The sequence below is a fragment of the Mustelus asterias genome, chromosome 2 (genome assembly GCF_964213995.1).
Source record: "Mustelus asterias chromosome 2, sMusAst1.hap1.1, whole genome shotgun sequence".
Classification (NCBI taxonomy): Eukaryota; Metazoa; Chordata; class Chondrichthyes; order Carcharhiniformes; family Triakidae; genus Mustelus; species Mustelus asterias.
The window spans coordinates 151,883,712-151,902,596 of NC_135802.1; the positions used below are offsets into that span (position 1 = coordinate 151,883,712).

The following is an 18,885-nucleotide window of genomic DNA, read 5'->3' on the forward strand; positions in this document are numbered from 1 at the left end:
GTCTGAAGACTGGTTTACGTGAGCTGTATCACACTCAAGCTATGTTCCTTCCCTGTTAGCACAGATGTAACTGGATCCAACATTGAATTATAATCCAAACAATGATAAAAGTACGGTCAATGTAGCCCTGTCCATCATGTAAACCAGCCTCCCATCCATTAACTCCACCTACACTTCCCGCTGCCTCAGAAAAGCAGCTAGCATAATCACGGAACCCACGCATCCCAGACATGCTTTCTTCCACCTTCTTCCGTCAGGAAAAAGATACAGAAGTTTGAAAACACATACTGACCAACTCAAGAACAGTTTCTTCCCTGCTGCCATCAGACATTTGAATGGTCCAATCATATACTAAGCTGATCTTTCTCTTCACCCAACCTTTAACTACAACATTATATTCTGCACCCTATCCTTTCCTTCTCCCTATGTACTATATGAATGGTATGCTTTGTCTGTGCAGTGCACAAGCAACAATACTTTTCACTGTATCCCAATACACGTGACAATAAATTAAATCAAATCCTGCAATATAATGGAAACATAATATGGTGGGGACGTAATATGATGGGAATGTAATCCTTGGAGTCTAGAATAATGCGGGGCGACCTTACTCAAACATATAAGATCCTGAGGGGGCTTGACAGGGTAGATGGTGAGATGTTTTTATGAGTGGGAGAGTCTCGAACAACAGGACATAGCTGCAAAATAAAGGGCCAGTCATTTAAAACTGAGGTGTGTAGAAATTTCTTCTCGCAGAGGGTAGTGAATCTATGAAATTCTCTGACCCAAAGGGTAATGGAGGCTGAATCATTCCAAGTGTTTAAAGTTGAGGTAGCTAAATATTTGATAGATCGAGGAACAGAGGGCTATAGGAAAATGGCTCAGAAAGGGAGCTCAGGCCAGCAGAGGTCAGCCATGATCGTATTGAATGGTGGGGCAGGCTTGAAGGGCCTGGTGGCCGACTCCTGCTTCTATTTCCTGTGTTGTGTTATCTTGTAATATAATGGGAACACCATCACCTGGAGGTTCCTCTGCAATCCCCACACTATCCTGACTTGGAAATATACTGCCGTTCCTTCACTGTCGCTGGGTCAAAATCCTGAAACTCCCTCCTTAGCTGCTCTGTGATGTACCTACACCATGTGGACTGCAGCAGCTAAAGAAAGCAGCTCACCACCACCCTCTCAAGGGCAATTAGGGATGGACAATAAATGCTGGCCTAGCCCACGACGCCCAGCCATGCATGAATTTTTTTTAAATCATTTTTTCAACTCCACGCAATAACATTGAATGCTCAAAATTTTCATTCATTCCAATTCTATGTAACTTTCTGCAAAGTACAAAACTTGAGAACAACTCTTCATAATCTACTAGCTTGAAATGTTGGTGTTATTTGGCATCTCATGAGAGATTATAAACTATGGCTAAAATGTTGCAACCGTTCATGCCGGCGGGATTTTCCCATCCTGCTGCAGTGAACGGAGATTTCGCTGGGTGCCAAATTCTCGGTCTTCGCTGCAGCGGGAGCGAGGCGTGAACGGCTGGTAAGATCGCCCTTTACATCTGTTTACACGTTACTTTTAGATCCTTTTATAATGCAGGCATAAAAACATGGTGAGATGAGAGACTAACTTAGAAATACAGGATCCATGAGTCAATTGTTTGTGGCACATTTTGATACTCACACAATGGTTTTCTGAATGTACTTGAAGGCCTTTTCAACAAACTCTCGAACACTGTGCACCTCTCCTGTAGCTATGATGAAATCCTCTGGTTCATCCTGTTGCACCATTAACCACATGGCCTAGTAATAGGAGAGAAGAGATTGGAGTAAATCATCTGTGGTGCCTTTCGCAAAGTCATACTTCATGATTTCAGATTAAGATCACAACACTGCTCATGCAAAGGTCAGCAGGCACATGGATTGAAGTTACCAAAAACTGGACTCCATTCTAAGGGATGTCAGTGATGGACGTATACAGAGACGCACAATTTGTCAGGAATCAGCACCAGAGTATGGCTGATTTTCGGCCATTAACATACACATTGCATCTAACTTGCCAACACTGACAGGTTTACTCTAATCTCATCTTCATTTTACCGGCATTCAGTTGGTATTGTGTGCACTATGACTTGGCTGAACTCTCAATGGAAGAAAGAGAAAATAAGGAAACTCATCATAGCTTGTATAAACTCAGCTTCCAGAAGTGCATATCAACAACCCTTTCATTGCACACTATAGCAGCTAGTTCTGGGCCATAGCGAGAGAATTATAGAATCATAGAAACCCTACAGTGCAGGAGGAGGATATCTGGCCCCCATCCCACCGACAACAATCCTACCGTATCCCCGTAACCCCACATATTTACCCAGCTAATCTCTCTAACCTACACATCCCGGGACACTAAGTGGCAATTGAGCATGGCCAATCAACCTATCCCGCACATCTTTGGAGTGTGGGAGGAAACCGGAGCACCCGGAGGAAACCCATGCAGACACGGGAAGAAGGTGCAAGCTCTGCACAGACGGTGACCCAAGCCGGGAATCGAACCCAGGTCCCTGGAGCTGTGAGGCAGCAGTGCTAACCACTGTGCCACCGTGCCGCCTAGTATAGACAAAGGAGACTACTCGGGCTAGCATTCTCTGCCATGTGAAAAAGCAGTCTTTGCTCGCAAAAGTATAAGGTATAACTACACTTCTTCATGCTTCGCATATGGACCTTACCCCAAAACTGAAGTGAGTAACCAATATTCATGGGCCAAAAATGCCATAAAATATTGCTTTGTATATTCTGTATTTCTTGTTTATTTCTGTATAAAAGGTACCATTCAGTTTTTTAATACCCAGCGCCCAAAACTACTTTTGCTTTCTTTATAAAAATTCCCTGCCTTTTTTTCATTTCCTGTACAGGTAATCTGGGGTAAATAATTGCATAAAAAGTAATAACTCAAGTCGAACTTCAGATTTACAAGATGAAATGTGGAGTTTACACATTATCAATTACTGCCAGCTGGAACTCGTGGAATCATAGGTTATCTTGATTCTTATTATTACTCCACACAACTTCATCTTTAATGTAATTCCACCAAGAAATAAGCAGAGATATTTTACAGCGTAACCCTGCGGCGGTAACCTCCGACCTTGTCCACGGCTGGGATCCTCTCGTGCCACTGCGGTGAATGGGGTTTGGGCTGAGCTGGGCTGAAAACAAGACTAACGAATGTGTCTGGGGACTGAGGTCTGTGCTTGATTGTATTGCCCAGGTACTTGAAGCATAGTGTTTCCTTCACAAATTATTTTTCAGTGGTCAGCAGCTTGCTGAGACAGCTCTGTAGTGACTCTCCCCAATAAGGGAGCACATTAGAAGCGCCAGCCCTCAACCCCCCTTTTCCTGTAGCCCGTCCTCTTCCCGCCTGCCTGGCAGCACTCAGCCTTTCAGAGGGCGCATTTCATGCTGGATGGACATTAACTGGCCAGTCAGCGTGAAATTGCACTCCCAGGCCGACCTTTGCCAGGAACTCGATTGGTGTCTGCTTCTGCCATATGCGTGCGTCCGACAGGCAGAGAATTCAGACCATGGAGTACGATGGACGGGATAGCCGTCCTCATTTGTATCCGTCTTATCCTATTTAAGTTTAATTCATCAAAATTTCCAGCACCTTATTCAAGTTGATTAGTCTTTCGCTATAGCATTTGAAGGAGAATTCAACTCCCACATTTTGTGCTCCTCAGGTCCATCTGGGACGACATGGTGGCTAGCACTAGTGGTTAGCACCGCTGCCTCACAGCGCCAGGGACCCAGGTTCAATTCCGGCCTCGGGTGACTGTCTATGTGGAGTTTGCACGTTCTCCCAGTCTCTTCGTGTCAGGTGATGAAGGAGCTGCGCTCCGGAAGCTCGTGATACCAAATAAACCTGTTGGACTTTAACCTGGTGTTGTGAGACTTCTTACTGTGCCCACCCCAGTCCAACACCAGCATCTCCACACCATTTCTCTCACAGTACACTGAAAGTTGAAGCAAAAGACCATTCCAAGGGAAAATAACTATGAATAATTTATTTAAAAAGTGCTGAACTGCCCTTTAATTCAGATAAAAACTTCATATTTTTCAAACGCCATCCATTGTTAAAAATAGTTTTATATTTTGTACGCTCCCAAACAGTGAATTCTATCTCTCCCAAACCGCCTGTGCAATACACTGATAAAGCCATTAGCAGGATTTTCTTTTAACCAGACACCCTTTTGGATGTTTTTCACTGGTTCGCGATGAAGGAAAGATTAGTTACAAGATCCTTTGTCACTCTCTGATTTCTCCAAACTCAAACCACTTGCTAATTTCAGTTGAGGCTCTGCCACCAATGTTTTGTGGCAACTCATGGGAGCACAATTGGTACGTCACATGCCTGCAATCATTCCCGCCTCTCTTCCACAGCACAAATCATAGATGATATTGGGTACACGAGGACCTGAGAATAGAGGCAGCTGGTTGCGAGACCTGCCAGGAGAAGGGAATGTGAAGGTGACATCTTGCTTCATCCGTGGCCAACCTCAGAATGACAACTGACCTCAATTTGATTTGAAAACCAGAAAGAAAAACACTTTAAAAAAATTCCAAATTCCTAAAAAAAACCTTCTCTACCGGCTTATATTAATCCCCAAATCCAACATGTAGCTATCTTGCTGAGTTTTGTTTTAATTAAAAGTTGAAAAATAGTGCAAGGAAAATAGATCAAAGCTTAAAACTAAGTAAAATTGAATTTGATAAACAGTTAATCCAAGAGTTTTTTTTCATCATCTGAAATAATGTAGCTAATTTTATCAGGTACAATTAATTAATTAGATAAATGTTGTCATAATCTATCAACATGTACTATCATTTGAATAATGAAAAACATGCATTTAATATTAATTTATTCTGCCCAATGAATTTATTTTGCATAAAAATGCACAGTCCTTTGCTTCATCTCATGATTCAAACAATGCCAGCATCGGTATTTGAAATACGAGTGAATTATGTTAGATAATGATGGATATAAATATCAACGTATCACTCACTCAGTACTGCACTGACAGCCTGGATTTTCTGCTTAAGCATCTGGCTTGGGATTTGAACCCACAACCTCCTAGCTCAAAGACAAGTGCGCTATCACCAAGACGCAGCTGACACTAGGATGAGGTAGGATTGCAATTGGATGTGATGCCCTGCGTAACTGAGTCGCCTGTCAATAGTTACTGTCAAGGTTCACATGAAGAATGGTCAAGTGCGTGAGGTAGTGGGTGGCTGCTGGTGCCTATGGAACCATGTCCCAGTTTGAGTTAATAATTCCTTCAGTCGTCACAAAGACGAACTATAAAAGCAAATAATAATGCGAGTAATATGATAAGCAAGATTGATAAAATCTGGTAATCATTCAATTTTACAAAGAAAACTATTCTTCAAACGCAATGACAAATGTTAATATTTTATGTTATTGTTTAAAATCTTAGTCTAGTTTTTCAGATCCACAAATTCACAACGCGTACATTCAGCCTGCAGATGACAAATCTACAAGTAACTTCACGACTGCAATAGAAATTCTGATTTTGCTCCTTCTGCAGCCTAGAATTTGACCTCATCGGGTCCTTGACCTTCCAATTTCTAGGTATTTCCTTTTGTAGTTCCCATCATATAGGACTCCAGGCATTAAACGGTGCTGTTGGAAGGCGGGGGGCGGGGGGGGGGTGGTCCCCTGCAGTTTTCAGTTTATTTATCATTACTGAATGGTTTACTGGTTTTAACAGGAGGGACGCTTTGTTTAAACTTCTGCAGAGGATAATTAATGGTTATTGACTGGTAAATGAAGAACAGGTGACAGCCCAAATCAGAAGAAAAACGATCTTGTGTTGTAGCGTGATAATGGCTTAGTAATTGCTGCAAAGTTGAGGCCTATTGCATCCCATCATAATGTCAGATCATGCCCAGAACACAAAGGCCTCTGTGTGAAAGGTATTCAACCTTCCACATCCTTACACATCTGCTCAGTTGATTTGGTCCAGTTATTCTCTGATGGGCTGCACAACGGAGGCAAAAGTTCACTCATTCCCACCTTCCTGCTCATACTCAGTGTCACATGACATTTGACACGGCGATTTCAAATGCACCTTTGTCTTTTCACAAAGCGGGCACTTCTTTTGGTGATAGATTCTGACCCATTCTAGGGTTTGGTGCTGCTGGTCAGTTTTAAATTCTTTACATTCGAATGTTAATGTTGTGGGTTTTTCAATTTATTTTAAGAAAAACACTATTATCAATGCAATACAAACCTGCCTTTGGATATCATATTTAGGCAAATACAAGTAACTTGCAGTAAAGTTTCTAGTATTGTATTTTGTAGCTGTTATTTCACACAATCACCCTCACCCCTTCCTTCTCAGATCATTAGTTTATTAGTTAGTGCCACAAGTAGGCTTATATTAACATTGCAATGAAGTTACTGTGAAAATCCCCCAGGCGCCACACTCCGGCGCCTGTTCGGGTACACCGAGGGAGAATTTAGCATGGCCAATCCACCTATCCAGCACGACTTTCAGACTGTGGGAGGAAACCGGAGCACCCGGAGGAAACCCACGCAGACACGGGGAGAACATGCAGACTCCGCACAGACAGTGACCCAAGCCGGGAATCGAACCCGGGTCCCCGGCGCTGTGAGGCAGCAGTGCTAATCACTGCGCCGCCCACATTAAATATTAAATGCAAATATTGTGAGGTGTCGGGGGTCGAAGTGGGGGAACTCTCCAAGCTGCTCCTCCTCTAACTTCATCGATGGCACATTTATGCAGGTTAAAGTGGCTTCCACTATGGTTACTGTGGTGAAGCTGGTGCAGCCCCAAGGCTAGCCATGAAAAGCATTTCATAGGATTATACAGAAGGATGACATTCAGCCCATCGTGCTTGTATTGGCTACTTGACAGAACCAATCAATTACAGTAGTCTTATTCCCTGGCTCTTTCTCCATAGCCTTGCATTTTCTTTTCACTTCTAGCGTATAACCAATTCTCTTTTGAAAGTTATAATGGAATCTGTGACTCTTTCAGACATTGTGCTCTATAATATAACAACTCACCACATAATCTTTTCCCCCTCATGTTGCCTCTGGTTCTTTTACCAATTACCAGGGTGGAATTTTACCCACTCACCCACCACGGGAATTGTAGTGGACGGGACACAGACCATGACCTCAGGTAGGATTTTCCGACCTCGGAGCGAACACGGCCGGAAAATCTGGCCTCATGTGCCTCTGTCCTCCAGTTACTGAAACTTCACCCACTGGCAACTATTGATCCTTATTTATTTAACCAAAACCACAACGATTGCTCTTTATTTATTTGACCGGAACCACTCATGGGTTTGAACATGTCTTACCAAATCTCTCCTTCACCCTCTCTGCTGTTTGGAGAACAACTCCAGCTGATCTAATCTCCCCATGTGACTGCAGTCTTTCATTCCTAATACCATTCCAGTAAATGAACTCTGCACACATTCTAAGACCTTCATAAAGTGCGGTGCCCAGAACTGGAAAATTATCCAGCTATAACAATTATAAACTTTAGAATAACTTGCCTGCTTTTACATTCGATCGAATTAAATTTTAAAGAGTCTCTGAGCTGGTCAAGAGGCCCATCTTGAGCTGCAGCCAAGGTTTTGCACATGTTGAGGGTACGATACCATCTTGGTAAAGGAGTTGAAGCATAAGGAATGGCCTCCTGGAGGGTTGTTAAACCATTTAAGTTACTTGTGGACACTCATTAAAGAAGTTGCATGTGGTTTTGCTGGCCGGCACTTGAACTGACACCCTCTCCTAATAGCAACCACTGAACGGAGTAAACAGCTGATCATCTTGAGGGCTACTCAAGGGTATCTCACCTTTTCCTTTCACTGTTTCACTTGCTGCTGCAAATTTGAATTGGACTTTTGAAGATTTTCTTGGACCAGTTGAAGGATTTAACCAACACTCCTTCAACACTTATCCCAGAAATTCTCTGAGGACTTCACCCAAATAGGGTGAAGTGCTGTGTTACACTCAGAATTGTACAGTGCAGAAGGAGGCCATTTGGTCCATCGAGTCTGCACCGACCACAATCCCACCCAGACCCTATCCCCATAACCAATGTATTTACACTAACTAGTCCTCCTGACACTAAGGGCAATTTAGCATGGCCAATCAATCTAACTCGCACATCTTATTTATACAAGTCACCAGGAGAAAGGTTAAATAACTCATCAGAAGCCCCTTCACCAGATTCCTTCTATTTAAAAACTTATCTCCACTCCTAAGAGTGCTTCAGGTACAAAGTCAGAATCCGGAGTGTCCTCATTATATACGCAGGTGAGACTCCCTGAGAAGGCAGGCAATCATTACCTCAATCAGGGAGCTCATACTCCAAGAGACCCACCTCATCAGCCTCGTTGAGGTCATTACAAAAGGGAGTGCTTGGTCACTGACATCTTTCAACCCTTTGTATTAACCTTGCTACTGATGTAATTCTGAATTCATATTCACAAATACATAAAGGGCACTTCAATTATGAATGAGATGAGAGGGGATTTACACTTGAACTGAATCCAGAGCATCATTAAATAATGGTGTCAAAGAATGCCAAGGCATCTCTGGAGCCTGAGTAAAAACAGAGCATAGACAAAAGCCACAGAGAATCATTTGCAATAGTTCACTGTAACAGGTGAAAGGACTAAGTTTACGATTAGATTTAGCTCCCTGTAGCTGAGGAATAGACCATCTTCCAATCACCTCCTTTAGTATATTTGTGTCACTAAATTAATCATATTTTTCTCAGCAACGTAGCATGAGGGGTAAATATCACTGGTCCAGTGCAGTTTGTCAATTTATCCTGCATATTCATAGAATCATAGAATCTCTACAGTGCAGAAAGAGGCCATTTGGCCCAACAGGTGTGCACTGACAACAATTCCAACCAGGCCCTATCCCCATAACCCAACATATTTACCCTACTAAAACCCCCTGACACGAAGGGGCAATTTACCATGGCCAATGCATCTAACCTGCACATCTTTGGACTGTGCGAGGAAACTGGAGCACCTGGAAACCCACGTAGACATGGGGAGATCGTGCAGACTCCACACAGTCAGTCACCCGAGGTCCCTGGCACTGTGAGGCAGTGCTAACCAGTGCTAAATTAATTACTCCTCATTTTAGCGTGAGTGTATAGATCAGACCATAAATTATTCCTGAACAGTTTTACCTTTTACATGATTTTTAAAAACCTGATTTTTTTACTATAAACTATGTTAATGACAATGAACTAACAGAACTGTTTCTCCCCATTTGGAACAGCCACAGAAACTAGTCAATGTACTGTACAAACAATTTTAATATCTTAAGAATTGACTTCAGCACACTGCCAGAAATAGCTCTGACGGGGAGTCATCCTGACTCGAAATGTTGGCTCTATTCTCTCTCCACAGACGCTGTCAGGCCTGCAGAGATGTTCCAGCATTTTCTGTTTTTGTTTCAGATTCCAGCATCTGCAGTATTTTGCTTTAATGCCAGCAATAATGCCTGTTACACTATATGACTGTTACTATCTTCCACATGGAATGTAATTGTAAAATGAGGCCAACGCAATCATCCTCAGAGACCTTTGGAAGAATTTCCACAAGTCAAACAAAGACACATCTAAACAGAAGTGCTGCATGCATCACAGCAAATCGGTTCAATTTATACTGGAAGGGGTTTCACTGACAGAGGCAAATGCAAGAGCCACCAATACAACTTCTCTTTTTGATGGAATCGCTGAAGATTCAGCCCAAGTCTATTAAAAATAACTACGCCATGTGCATTTTTAAAAAAATGTCTCCGCTATTTTCTTAACAGAATAATAGATTTCAGAACATTTGAAAATAAGCTTCAGTGAAAGAAAGGCAATGCTGACATGGTGGTTAGCACTGTTGCCTCACAGTGCCAGGGAACTGGATTCGATTCCTGGCTTGGGTGGCTGTCTGTACGATCTCCCCGTGTCTGCGTGGGTTTCCTCCGGGTGCTCTGATTTCCTCCCACAGTCCGAAAGACATGCTGGTTAGGTGCATTGGCCATGCTAAATTCTCTCTCAGTGTATCCGAACAGGTACTGGAGTGTGGTGACTATAAGATTTTCACAGTAACTTCATTGCAGTGTTAATGTCAGCCTAATTGTGACTAATGAATAAACTTAAAAAACTTAATATGAACTTAAAAATTGAATAACTTGAATTGATCCTTTTCCAAAACGTCATGTTAGTAATGGAAATATTGATGGCCAAGAAAAAGTACACTATTTGGACCCAGACTTGAACATTAGGCTGAGATGCTCTTAATGTAGCCAGTGGGTTAGCTGTGGTTTTTACAGGCCATTTGCTGTGATCGTACAGAATCCAATCCAGCTCCCCTCAATACCATCTCCTGCTTCATTTGCTCACGCTGTGCTCTGAATTGGGCGATTTAACCAGTCAGACAGTTAATCAGTCTACTTATAACAGGGGAGTGTGAAAAATCTTCAAGTTGATCTGCAGAATTGGCATCTGGAGGGAGGTGTGGAGCTGCAAAGTAAACCTCCGTCGCTTAGAGAATGAAGTTACACTGCTGGAGGGCTTTGCGATGAGGTGAGTATGCAGTTAATTATACAATTGAGTTCAGCCTGTGTCTGTGCTGTCGCAGGGTTTCAGTATTAATACAAGATTACGCGGTTCCCATTTTAGTCCCACCAGCAACAATGTTATCAACTGCTTGGAAAGTGGGACCAGAGAAACCAAGCAAACTAGGCAATAGCGAAGATATAAAATCTTAATCCAATTCCTAATGCTTCCTTTTATATTGCCTTATGGTGGGTTTGTGAGATTAATCCTCAAGCATGTCTGTGCTTGGAACTTCAACCAAAGGTTGGTGAGTCGTCCTGCCTTGGACAATTGCCGGACTAAAGGTAGACAAAATGCACAAAATAATCTGCAAACTGGAGGAACAGCTCCCCATCTTCCAGCTAGGCAAGTTACAGCCTTCCGATCTCAACATCGAATTCAACAACTTCAGATGATTAGCTCTACCCCACCTTGACCCCTTTGTTTTCATTTTATTCAATTTTTTACTGTTGTCTAATTTTTATCTCTTTATTGCCTTTCTTTATTTTTCTTCCCTCCCCCCACTCTTTCCCTCTATTTTATTCCCATTTTCCTTGCCTTTTCTCCCCCCTTTGCTTCCCCTTTCTCCTTTTTTCAATTTTACCTCTCTCCCATCCATCTCCCCCCTCCCCCCACATCTTCATCTGTCACAGTTTACCCTCTGATTTCAGCTTCTCTGCCGTTTGGCCATTTACACCTCCCATTCTCTCTATGGGCTGCCACGAGCAGCCTTTCCCCTTGTTTTTGTGGCTATGACTCATTCTTTCATTCCCTCAGCCCACAGTATAAATATCTCCCATTTGCTATGCCTTTGAGCTTTGACAAAGGGTCATCTGGACTCGAAACGTCAGCTCTTTTCTCTCCTTACAGATGCTGCCAGACCTGCTGAGATTTTCCAGCCTTTTCTCTTTTGGTTTCAGATTCCAGCATCCGCAGTAATTTGCTTTTAATCTCCTTGGTTCCCTCACTAGTTGGGTTTGCAGTTGTACTTTTCAGGGAAGTCCGGTTCTTCCCACAGTAAATGCATAGGATGAAACAAGCAGCAAGGATAGAGTTCCAGGAAGATGCAGTAACAATGAGGAACAGCAGGGTGGATTACTCACTTACCCCCTTGGTTACAGCCTGAAGCGGAATTGGAGGAAAGGGCAATGAAAACATGCACATAATCTTCCGAGCATCATTAGGGTCACTTCAAACTAAATATTCCTTAATTAACTCTTGGAATGATTTTAACTACAAATTAAATGAAATCGCGTCAGTCCAAAAACTGAACAATAGCCACATAACATTGTTTAAAATTGCAGTAAACAGAAGCTTAGGCGCAATAAATCCAGCACATTTGCAACAGCTGTATGTACAAAAGTAAAACTGTTATCGTTCACTCCAGCATCCTACTCAGACAGCGCTGGCTCAGATTGGGAACGGACCATATTGGGTATAACAGCTGTTAACTGCTGCCCTACTGGGATATCTAAAAGAGATTAAATACTAAATGATTTTTTTAAAAAAAAGAAACTTTGGGAAATTTTGTGTAATACAGTAGTGGCGTCTAAATGTAATTTTGAGTTGAAAAGGAGCCAATATCATCATTATCATGGTGGGAAAATTGACTTTTGTTATGTCAATAATGCTTATTCATTTGTAACTGGTTTAGAAATGTATTTAATTTGAATAAAAATACTTTCAAACAGGGGATTGGATTTTCAATGCAGGATGTGGGTGAATTCCTGGTTCTGACATTGTGCCCGACCTGCATTGCTCTTGTGACGACATCTTTAAATGTAAATTGCCATATTGGTCAGGAGGTGAACCTGGCGCCCAATTAAAGGCACAGCACACTTCAAGCAGGCAGGAGCTGCCTGCCTGACACGAGCAGCAATGATGTGGAGATGCCGGCGTTGGACTGGGGTAAACACAGTAAGAAGTTTAACAACACCAGGTTAAAGTCCAACAGGTTTATTTGGTAGCAAAAGCCACACAAGCTTTCGAGGCTCGAAAGCTTGTGTGGCTTTTGCTACCAAATAAACCTGTTGGACTTTAACCTGGTGTTGTTAAACTTCTTACGAGCAGCAAAGGCAGAAGGTGGCCTTGTCAATTAGGGCAGGCAGCTCCTGGGAAGACTCTGCACCTCAGTTATGACTGTAACACTACATTCTGCACCCTCTCCTTTCCTTCCCTATGAACAGTATGCTTTGTCTGTATAGCGTGCAAGAAACAATACTGTTCACTGTATACTAATACAAGCGACAATAATAAATCAAATCAAATTAAAAGACCCTGGAGGTGGAACAAGGCAAATGGAGGTCTTGTATGGCAAAGTAAGGAGCAACGTCCATGTCATGCTAGCTGGCCCTACCGATTTGGGCTCCCTACAGGCGCATCTCATCGAGTTCAACTCCCTCGCCTTTTCCTGTAGCTCAGCAATCTTTTCCCCACATTTTTTATTGTTTCTGAAGAATATTTTTCCATTTTTTAAAACATTTCGGATAATGTACTGGAAGCAAATACTTGAAGTGAAAAATTATAGGGCAATGAGGAAAGGGCAGGAGAGTGGAATTGATTGGATAGTTCTTTCAAAGAGCCAGCACAGGCAGATGGGAAGAATGGCCTCCTTTGTGCTGTCTCATTCTACTCTATGATTCACTTCAGGTGTTTATCCAATTTCCTCTTGAAAGCCCCGATTGAATCCGCCTCTACCACAGTCTCAAGCAGTGCGTTCCAGGTCATAACCTCTTGCTGCATAAAAAAACCTTTTCACAATGTCACCTTTAGCTCTTCTGCCAATCACTTTAAATTTGTGCCATCTGATTTTTGACCCTTCTGCCAATGAAAAAATGTTCTCTCTATCTATATCCCTCATGAGTTTGAACACTTCTTTGAAATCTCCTCTCAACCCTCTCTTCTCGAAGGAGAACCCCAGCTTCTTCAATCCATCCATGTAACTGGAACCATTCCCATAAATTCTCTTCCTAAAACCTTCGCATTGTTCCTAAAGTGCAATGTCTAGCATCGGATAAAAGTTCACGGTGGCATAGTGGGTTCACTGTGGCACAGTGGGATGGCACTGCTGCCTCACAGCAACAGGGACCTGGGTTCAATTCCGGCCTCGGGTAACTGTCAGTATGAAGTTTGCATGTTCTCCCCGTGTCTGCATGGGTTTCTTCCGGTTGCTCCAGTTTCCTTCCACACTCCAAAGATGTGCAGATTAGACTGATTGGCCATGCTAAATTGCCCCTTAGTGTCGGGGACTAGCAGGGTAAATATGTGGGAAACAGGGATAGGACTTGGGTGGGGCTGTTATCGGTGCAGGCTCAATGGGCCAAATGGCCTCTTTCGGCACTGCAGGGATTCTATGAAACTTCCTTGTTTTTGTCCTCTATATCTCTATATATAAAACCCAGGATCTTGTATGCTTTTTTGACCACTTTCTCAACCTGACCTGCCCCTCCTTTCAACAATGTGTTCACATTTACCCCCTGGTCAGACTGTTCCTCCCCCTCTTTAAAATTGTACCCTTTAGTTTATACTGCCTCTCCTCTTTATTCCTACCAAAATGTATCACGTTGCCCCTCACTGCAGTAAATTAAGTATACAAGTGGCTGCACATATAGTTCTGAGCTGGAGAAATTATGCTCCATTTGCTATGCTGAGTGGGAGGGTATCTATATTTTCTGCCTTTTTAAAGTATAAGACATTAAAAGTTTTCATGAAAGTCTTCTTATTTTTATAACTATATGGATTGTGACTTTTACCCTTTACTCATTATAATTTTCTTATTATTTTGTGCCATTTTGTGCTACTTTCAGAACTTTGATCTCACAATGCTATAATTATCACTATCAAATTAATTTATTACCTTTTGCCATAATTTGCGACAGAAATGTCTCCCATGCACCATAACTCTTGACAAGGGCTTGACCTTTACAACATATAAACTTGGCTGAATTATTGAAAAACCTGCAGACCTCCCAGAATTCCACCCCATTCCTCACCCCCCCCCCCTCCCCCGTTGCTACCTTCCCCGTTGACCAACGAGACCCCGCTTTGATTGGTGACTGTGTCAAAGAAGTGCTGAAAAGGTGACTAAGGTCTCAGGCAGCTAGTCTGGAGCCAGTTTATGTCTAAATTCTCTGGGGGCTGTGGCTTTGTAATTTCTCAGGAATGTTTAATTCACTACATCCCTGCATGTTTCCCTCAAGGAGGACTCCGGCCTATCTAACCTCCCTAGAGGGCACTGGATAACAAAATTAGCATGAGATAAGTTTAGATTCTCATCCAAACATGAAAATACAGGAGAGAATTTCATTAAACTCAGAGAAGTGGGTGATCCAAGTTAATCCCATCAGTAAACTGCGGTAGAGAGACTTTTTTTTTGTGTGAAAACCCTCCAAGCAATGTTGTCCAGTTCAATAAATGTACTTAAACAAAAAATATATAAAAACATTTCACTTGACCTGAGTCAACTCCAGATAATAACTTCTGGCTCAACAAATCAGTTGCTTGAACGCATTAGTCACAGACAGGAACAACTGAAGGCTTTTACTTCAGTTTTTTTTTTGTTTTTGTCGTTTCTGTTTTTTGTTAAATTTAGGTTTCCACATATATCAGGAGGGGGTGAAGGTGTTGGGTGAAGATACAGATTTCTCTGCTCTCTCCCAATCCTATTCTTTTGTCAGTCACTTTAAGGTATATTGAGCATCACACCCTCTGGCCTAGAAATCGGCCTGCATCCCAAAGGTGGGTACAAGGAAGGGGCAGTGTTTAGACAACCCACCCCAGCAACAATCAATGCAGTAGCACAGGCTGATTCCAATGATTCGGATACGAGACCAACTCCTGGGCTATCATCAAAGTTTCAAAGTTTATTTACTAGTGTCACAAGTAGGCTTACATCAACACCCGCAATGAAGTTACTGCGAAAATCCCCTAATCGCCACACACCGCGCCTGTTCGGGTGACACTGAGGGAGTATTTAGCACGGCCAATACACCTAACCAGCACGTCTTTCAGACTGTGGGAGGAAAGCGAAACACCCAGAAGAAACCCACGCAGACATGGGATGAATGTGCAGACTCCGCACAGACAGTGACCCAAGCCAGTGCTAACCACTGTGCCGTCCTATAGACAGCAATTGGAAAGGTAAGGTCACTCCTTAAAGGTAGTCAGCAAATTTCAAAGGGAAGGCATTATGAAACATGGTAAATTATATATAAGGACATGTACATATAGTTAAGAGTTAAGGAAATAATTCACTCTATGCTATGCTGATTGGGGGTGGGAATGTATTTTTTTTGTCTTTTTAAAGAACGACATTAAAAACTTTTCATGAAAGCTTTGAGTTTCTTCTAGCTATACAGATTGTAACTTCTCTTTAAGGGAAATATTTGGGCTGTAGAAACTGCGTAACATTATTGATAAGTAGCTAAAGGTGGGAGAATGGGTGGCAAGGTTCTCTGAAGTTGCACTGGAAGTCTTGGTGCAGGCTATGAAGAGGAGGGATGTCCTTTTTCTCCCACGGAAGCCGAAAGCCTTCTAGACATTCAATCAGGAAACTGCGGAAGGAGATAGCAGGGTACATCGATGCTGAGTATCTCATCACAAATATGGCTGCAATGCAGGAAAAAAAATCAATGATTTTAACTAGAGATCTTAAGAAGAATGTTCTTTGTGGGAACAGACCCACATGTAATACTGCCCGTCATCAAGAACCAGCTGTATGTTGAGGCAACAGAAACTCTTCCAATTGGTAAAGATGTCAGGCTGATGACAGGGAGCACCCTAAGCCAATACGTGTGCAGTCAATGACAGCACTTCCACCCGGGGGAAGTCAGCCACATGTGGAAAAACAGTTTATCTGTCCTTCTTCGCCCTGTCAATTGGTGCAGAGGTGTAGGTGCTTCCCGATTCTCCTTCTTTGGTAGTCCCTCGTGATGGGGGATAACTTCCATCCACTCTGGTTTGATGGGTTCTGAGATAGCTGACAAACCTAATCTGTGATCTGCAGGTTCTGCCACATGGGGGCAGGTGGTGCTTGAAGGGTTGAATAGATGGATTGTTTGGAATGACACTAAAACTAATTTAAGAACATCAGTCAGGCTTGCAATGTGTCTCACTTATGCATGCGAGAAGCCACACATATTCATGCACAGGGAGCTGTGCTTTGCAGACAGAAGGAGCAAGTCTATGCATTTAGTTGTGATCCAACTAAACAAAAGCTTGCGGGAACTGCCTTTCCCTGGTTTATTCCCCAAGGCAATATCTTGACCAATCAGAGTCAACCTGCCTGATTTGAATTTGAAACAAAAGCCTGGCAAGTTAACTATTCTCTGCTGCATTCCCTGTGGCAATGCCCCCACCAATCAGAGTCCACTTGCCAACCAATCAACAATCTCTTACAATATAAATTACTGTTCCATTTATTGTTGGTTGATCTTGCACGGCTGTCCTAGTGAGTGCAAAAACAAGAACTTTGTTGGCATGTCTCTTTTTTCAACAATACTCAAATTCTGCACTATTAAATGACACAGTTCGTGGTACTCCTTGGCTTGTGTTTATTTTCTTCAATTGAGTTATATTATTTTGCATTAAAAGGATTAGAATTCAGTTTAAGAGCAGGAATGATTGAAGTGGAATAAACAAATGTTGCACGGAATTATATCCATATTGTCCCCTGTACAATAGGGAGAATTTCCACACAGTGAATTTACTTTCCATATCATGCTGTGGTCAGTTCTTTCTACTCCTCGGACAAAACAATGTTTTATTCAGATCAACCTGTAGCGAATAATAAACCTCCAATGGCACTTTACGTAAAATCTGGTTTAGTGATCTCACTGGGGCGAAGGTCACATCTGCGAATTTTAGGCCAACTGGCAAAATCCCAAGATCGCATTGTTGTTGAAATTGTCAAGATCACCCGTGGGATTATAAGTCACACAAAAATGTCAAAGAACAATACCTATTTGACTATTCATCCATTGATACCGATTGTGCCTCTTGGAAATCTGCACGTGTCTCAGGTCAGGTGTACTGGATATTAAAAAGAAGCGAGAGCCAATGGGTGGAATCGGATCGCTATAATTTGTGCCAATAATGACATTGCAATATGGGACGTAAAGACGTTATTGCATGTGTTGCTGCAGAAAGTAATTAAAAAGGCTAATGGAATGTTGGCCTTTTATCTCAAGGGGGATGGAATACAAAGGGGAGGAAGTTATGCTTCAGTTGTATAGAGCTTTCATCAGACCCCATCTGGAGTTCTGCGTTCAGTTTTGGCATGCATCTCAGGAAAGAAATATTGGCCTAGGATGGGATGCAGCATGGATTCACCAGAATGATACCAGAGATAAAGGGTTAAGTTAAGAGGATAGGTTATAAACTCCGGCTTTGCTCCTTTGAGTTTAGAGTGTTGCGGGGTTATCTAATTGAGGTATTTACAACTATGAAAGGATTAGATCAACTATAGAGGACTTATGGTGGAAGGATCCAGAATGAGGGAGTACAAACATAAAAATTAGAGCTAGGCTATTCAAGAATGAAATCAGGAAGCACTTCTTCACACAAAAATTAGTATAACTGTGGAATTCTCTCTCCCAATTTGTGGATGCTGAATTGACTTTTTTTGAGACTGAGATTGACAGGTTTTTAATTGGGTATTAATGGATATGAATCAAAGGTAGGTAAATGGAGTTGAGATACAGAATAGCCATGATCTAATTGAATGGTCCTGAATTCCTCTGTAACCCTGTATTTTGTAATGCAGCACTTACAGATATGATCACCTTTGTACAAGTAGGACTCGGGCGGGATTTTCGCAAGCTGTTGGGGATGGGAACAGAGATGGGTGGGAGCAGAATTTCCTGCTGCTAGTCTCGTGCTGGTTTGCTGGCATCACTCTGCCCAGGGACATTTTACTGGAGGCTAGATCAGGAGCTGATCTGAAAGCAGTGGGTAGCTAATTGAGGAAAATGAAAGGCTAATTAAATCCAATTATCCAGTCGGCTAACGGGCCCACCACGACATCAGAGGCACAGCAGAGCCAGTGCTTCAGGATGTCTTTAAAGCTCTCCTGTCCTGGCCACGGTTATAGTTACTTTATACTATAAAGGATTTAAACGTGTTGAGAGCACATCGCAACATGGAAGCACCTGCTCTCCCCCATACTTGCAGCAGTAGGTTGTGGCTACTTCTGTGCTATTTTCCCTCCAGCTTCAAGAGCCT

General features: G+C 42.5%; 1 protein-coding gene across 1 annotated transcript in view; it reads right to left on the reverse strand.

The window, feature by feature from the left end:
• Positions 1 to 18,885, reverse strand: part of gmds (GDP-mannose 4,6-dehydratase) — a 563,765-nt gene that overhangs the window by 101,110 nt on the left and 443,770 nt on the right. The window contains exon 8 of the mRNA XM_078198517.1: positions 1,686 to 1,804. Coding sequence (XP_078054643.1) covers positions 1,686 to 1,804 — 119 coding nt within the window. The remainder of the gene's footprint in view (positions 1 to 1,685; positions 1,805 to 18,885) is intronic.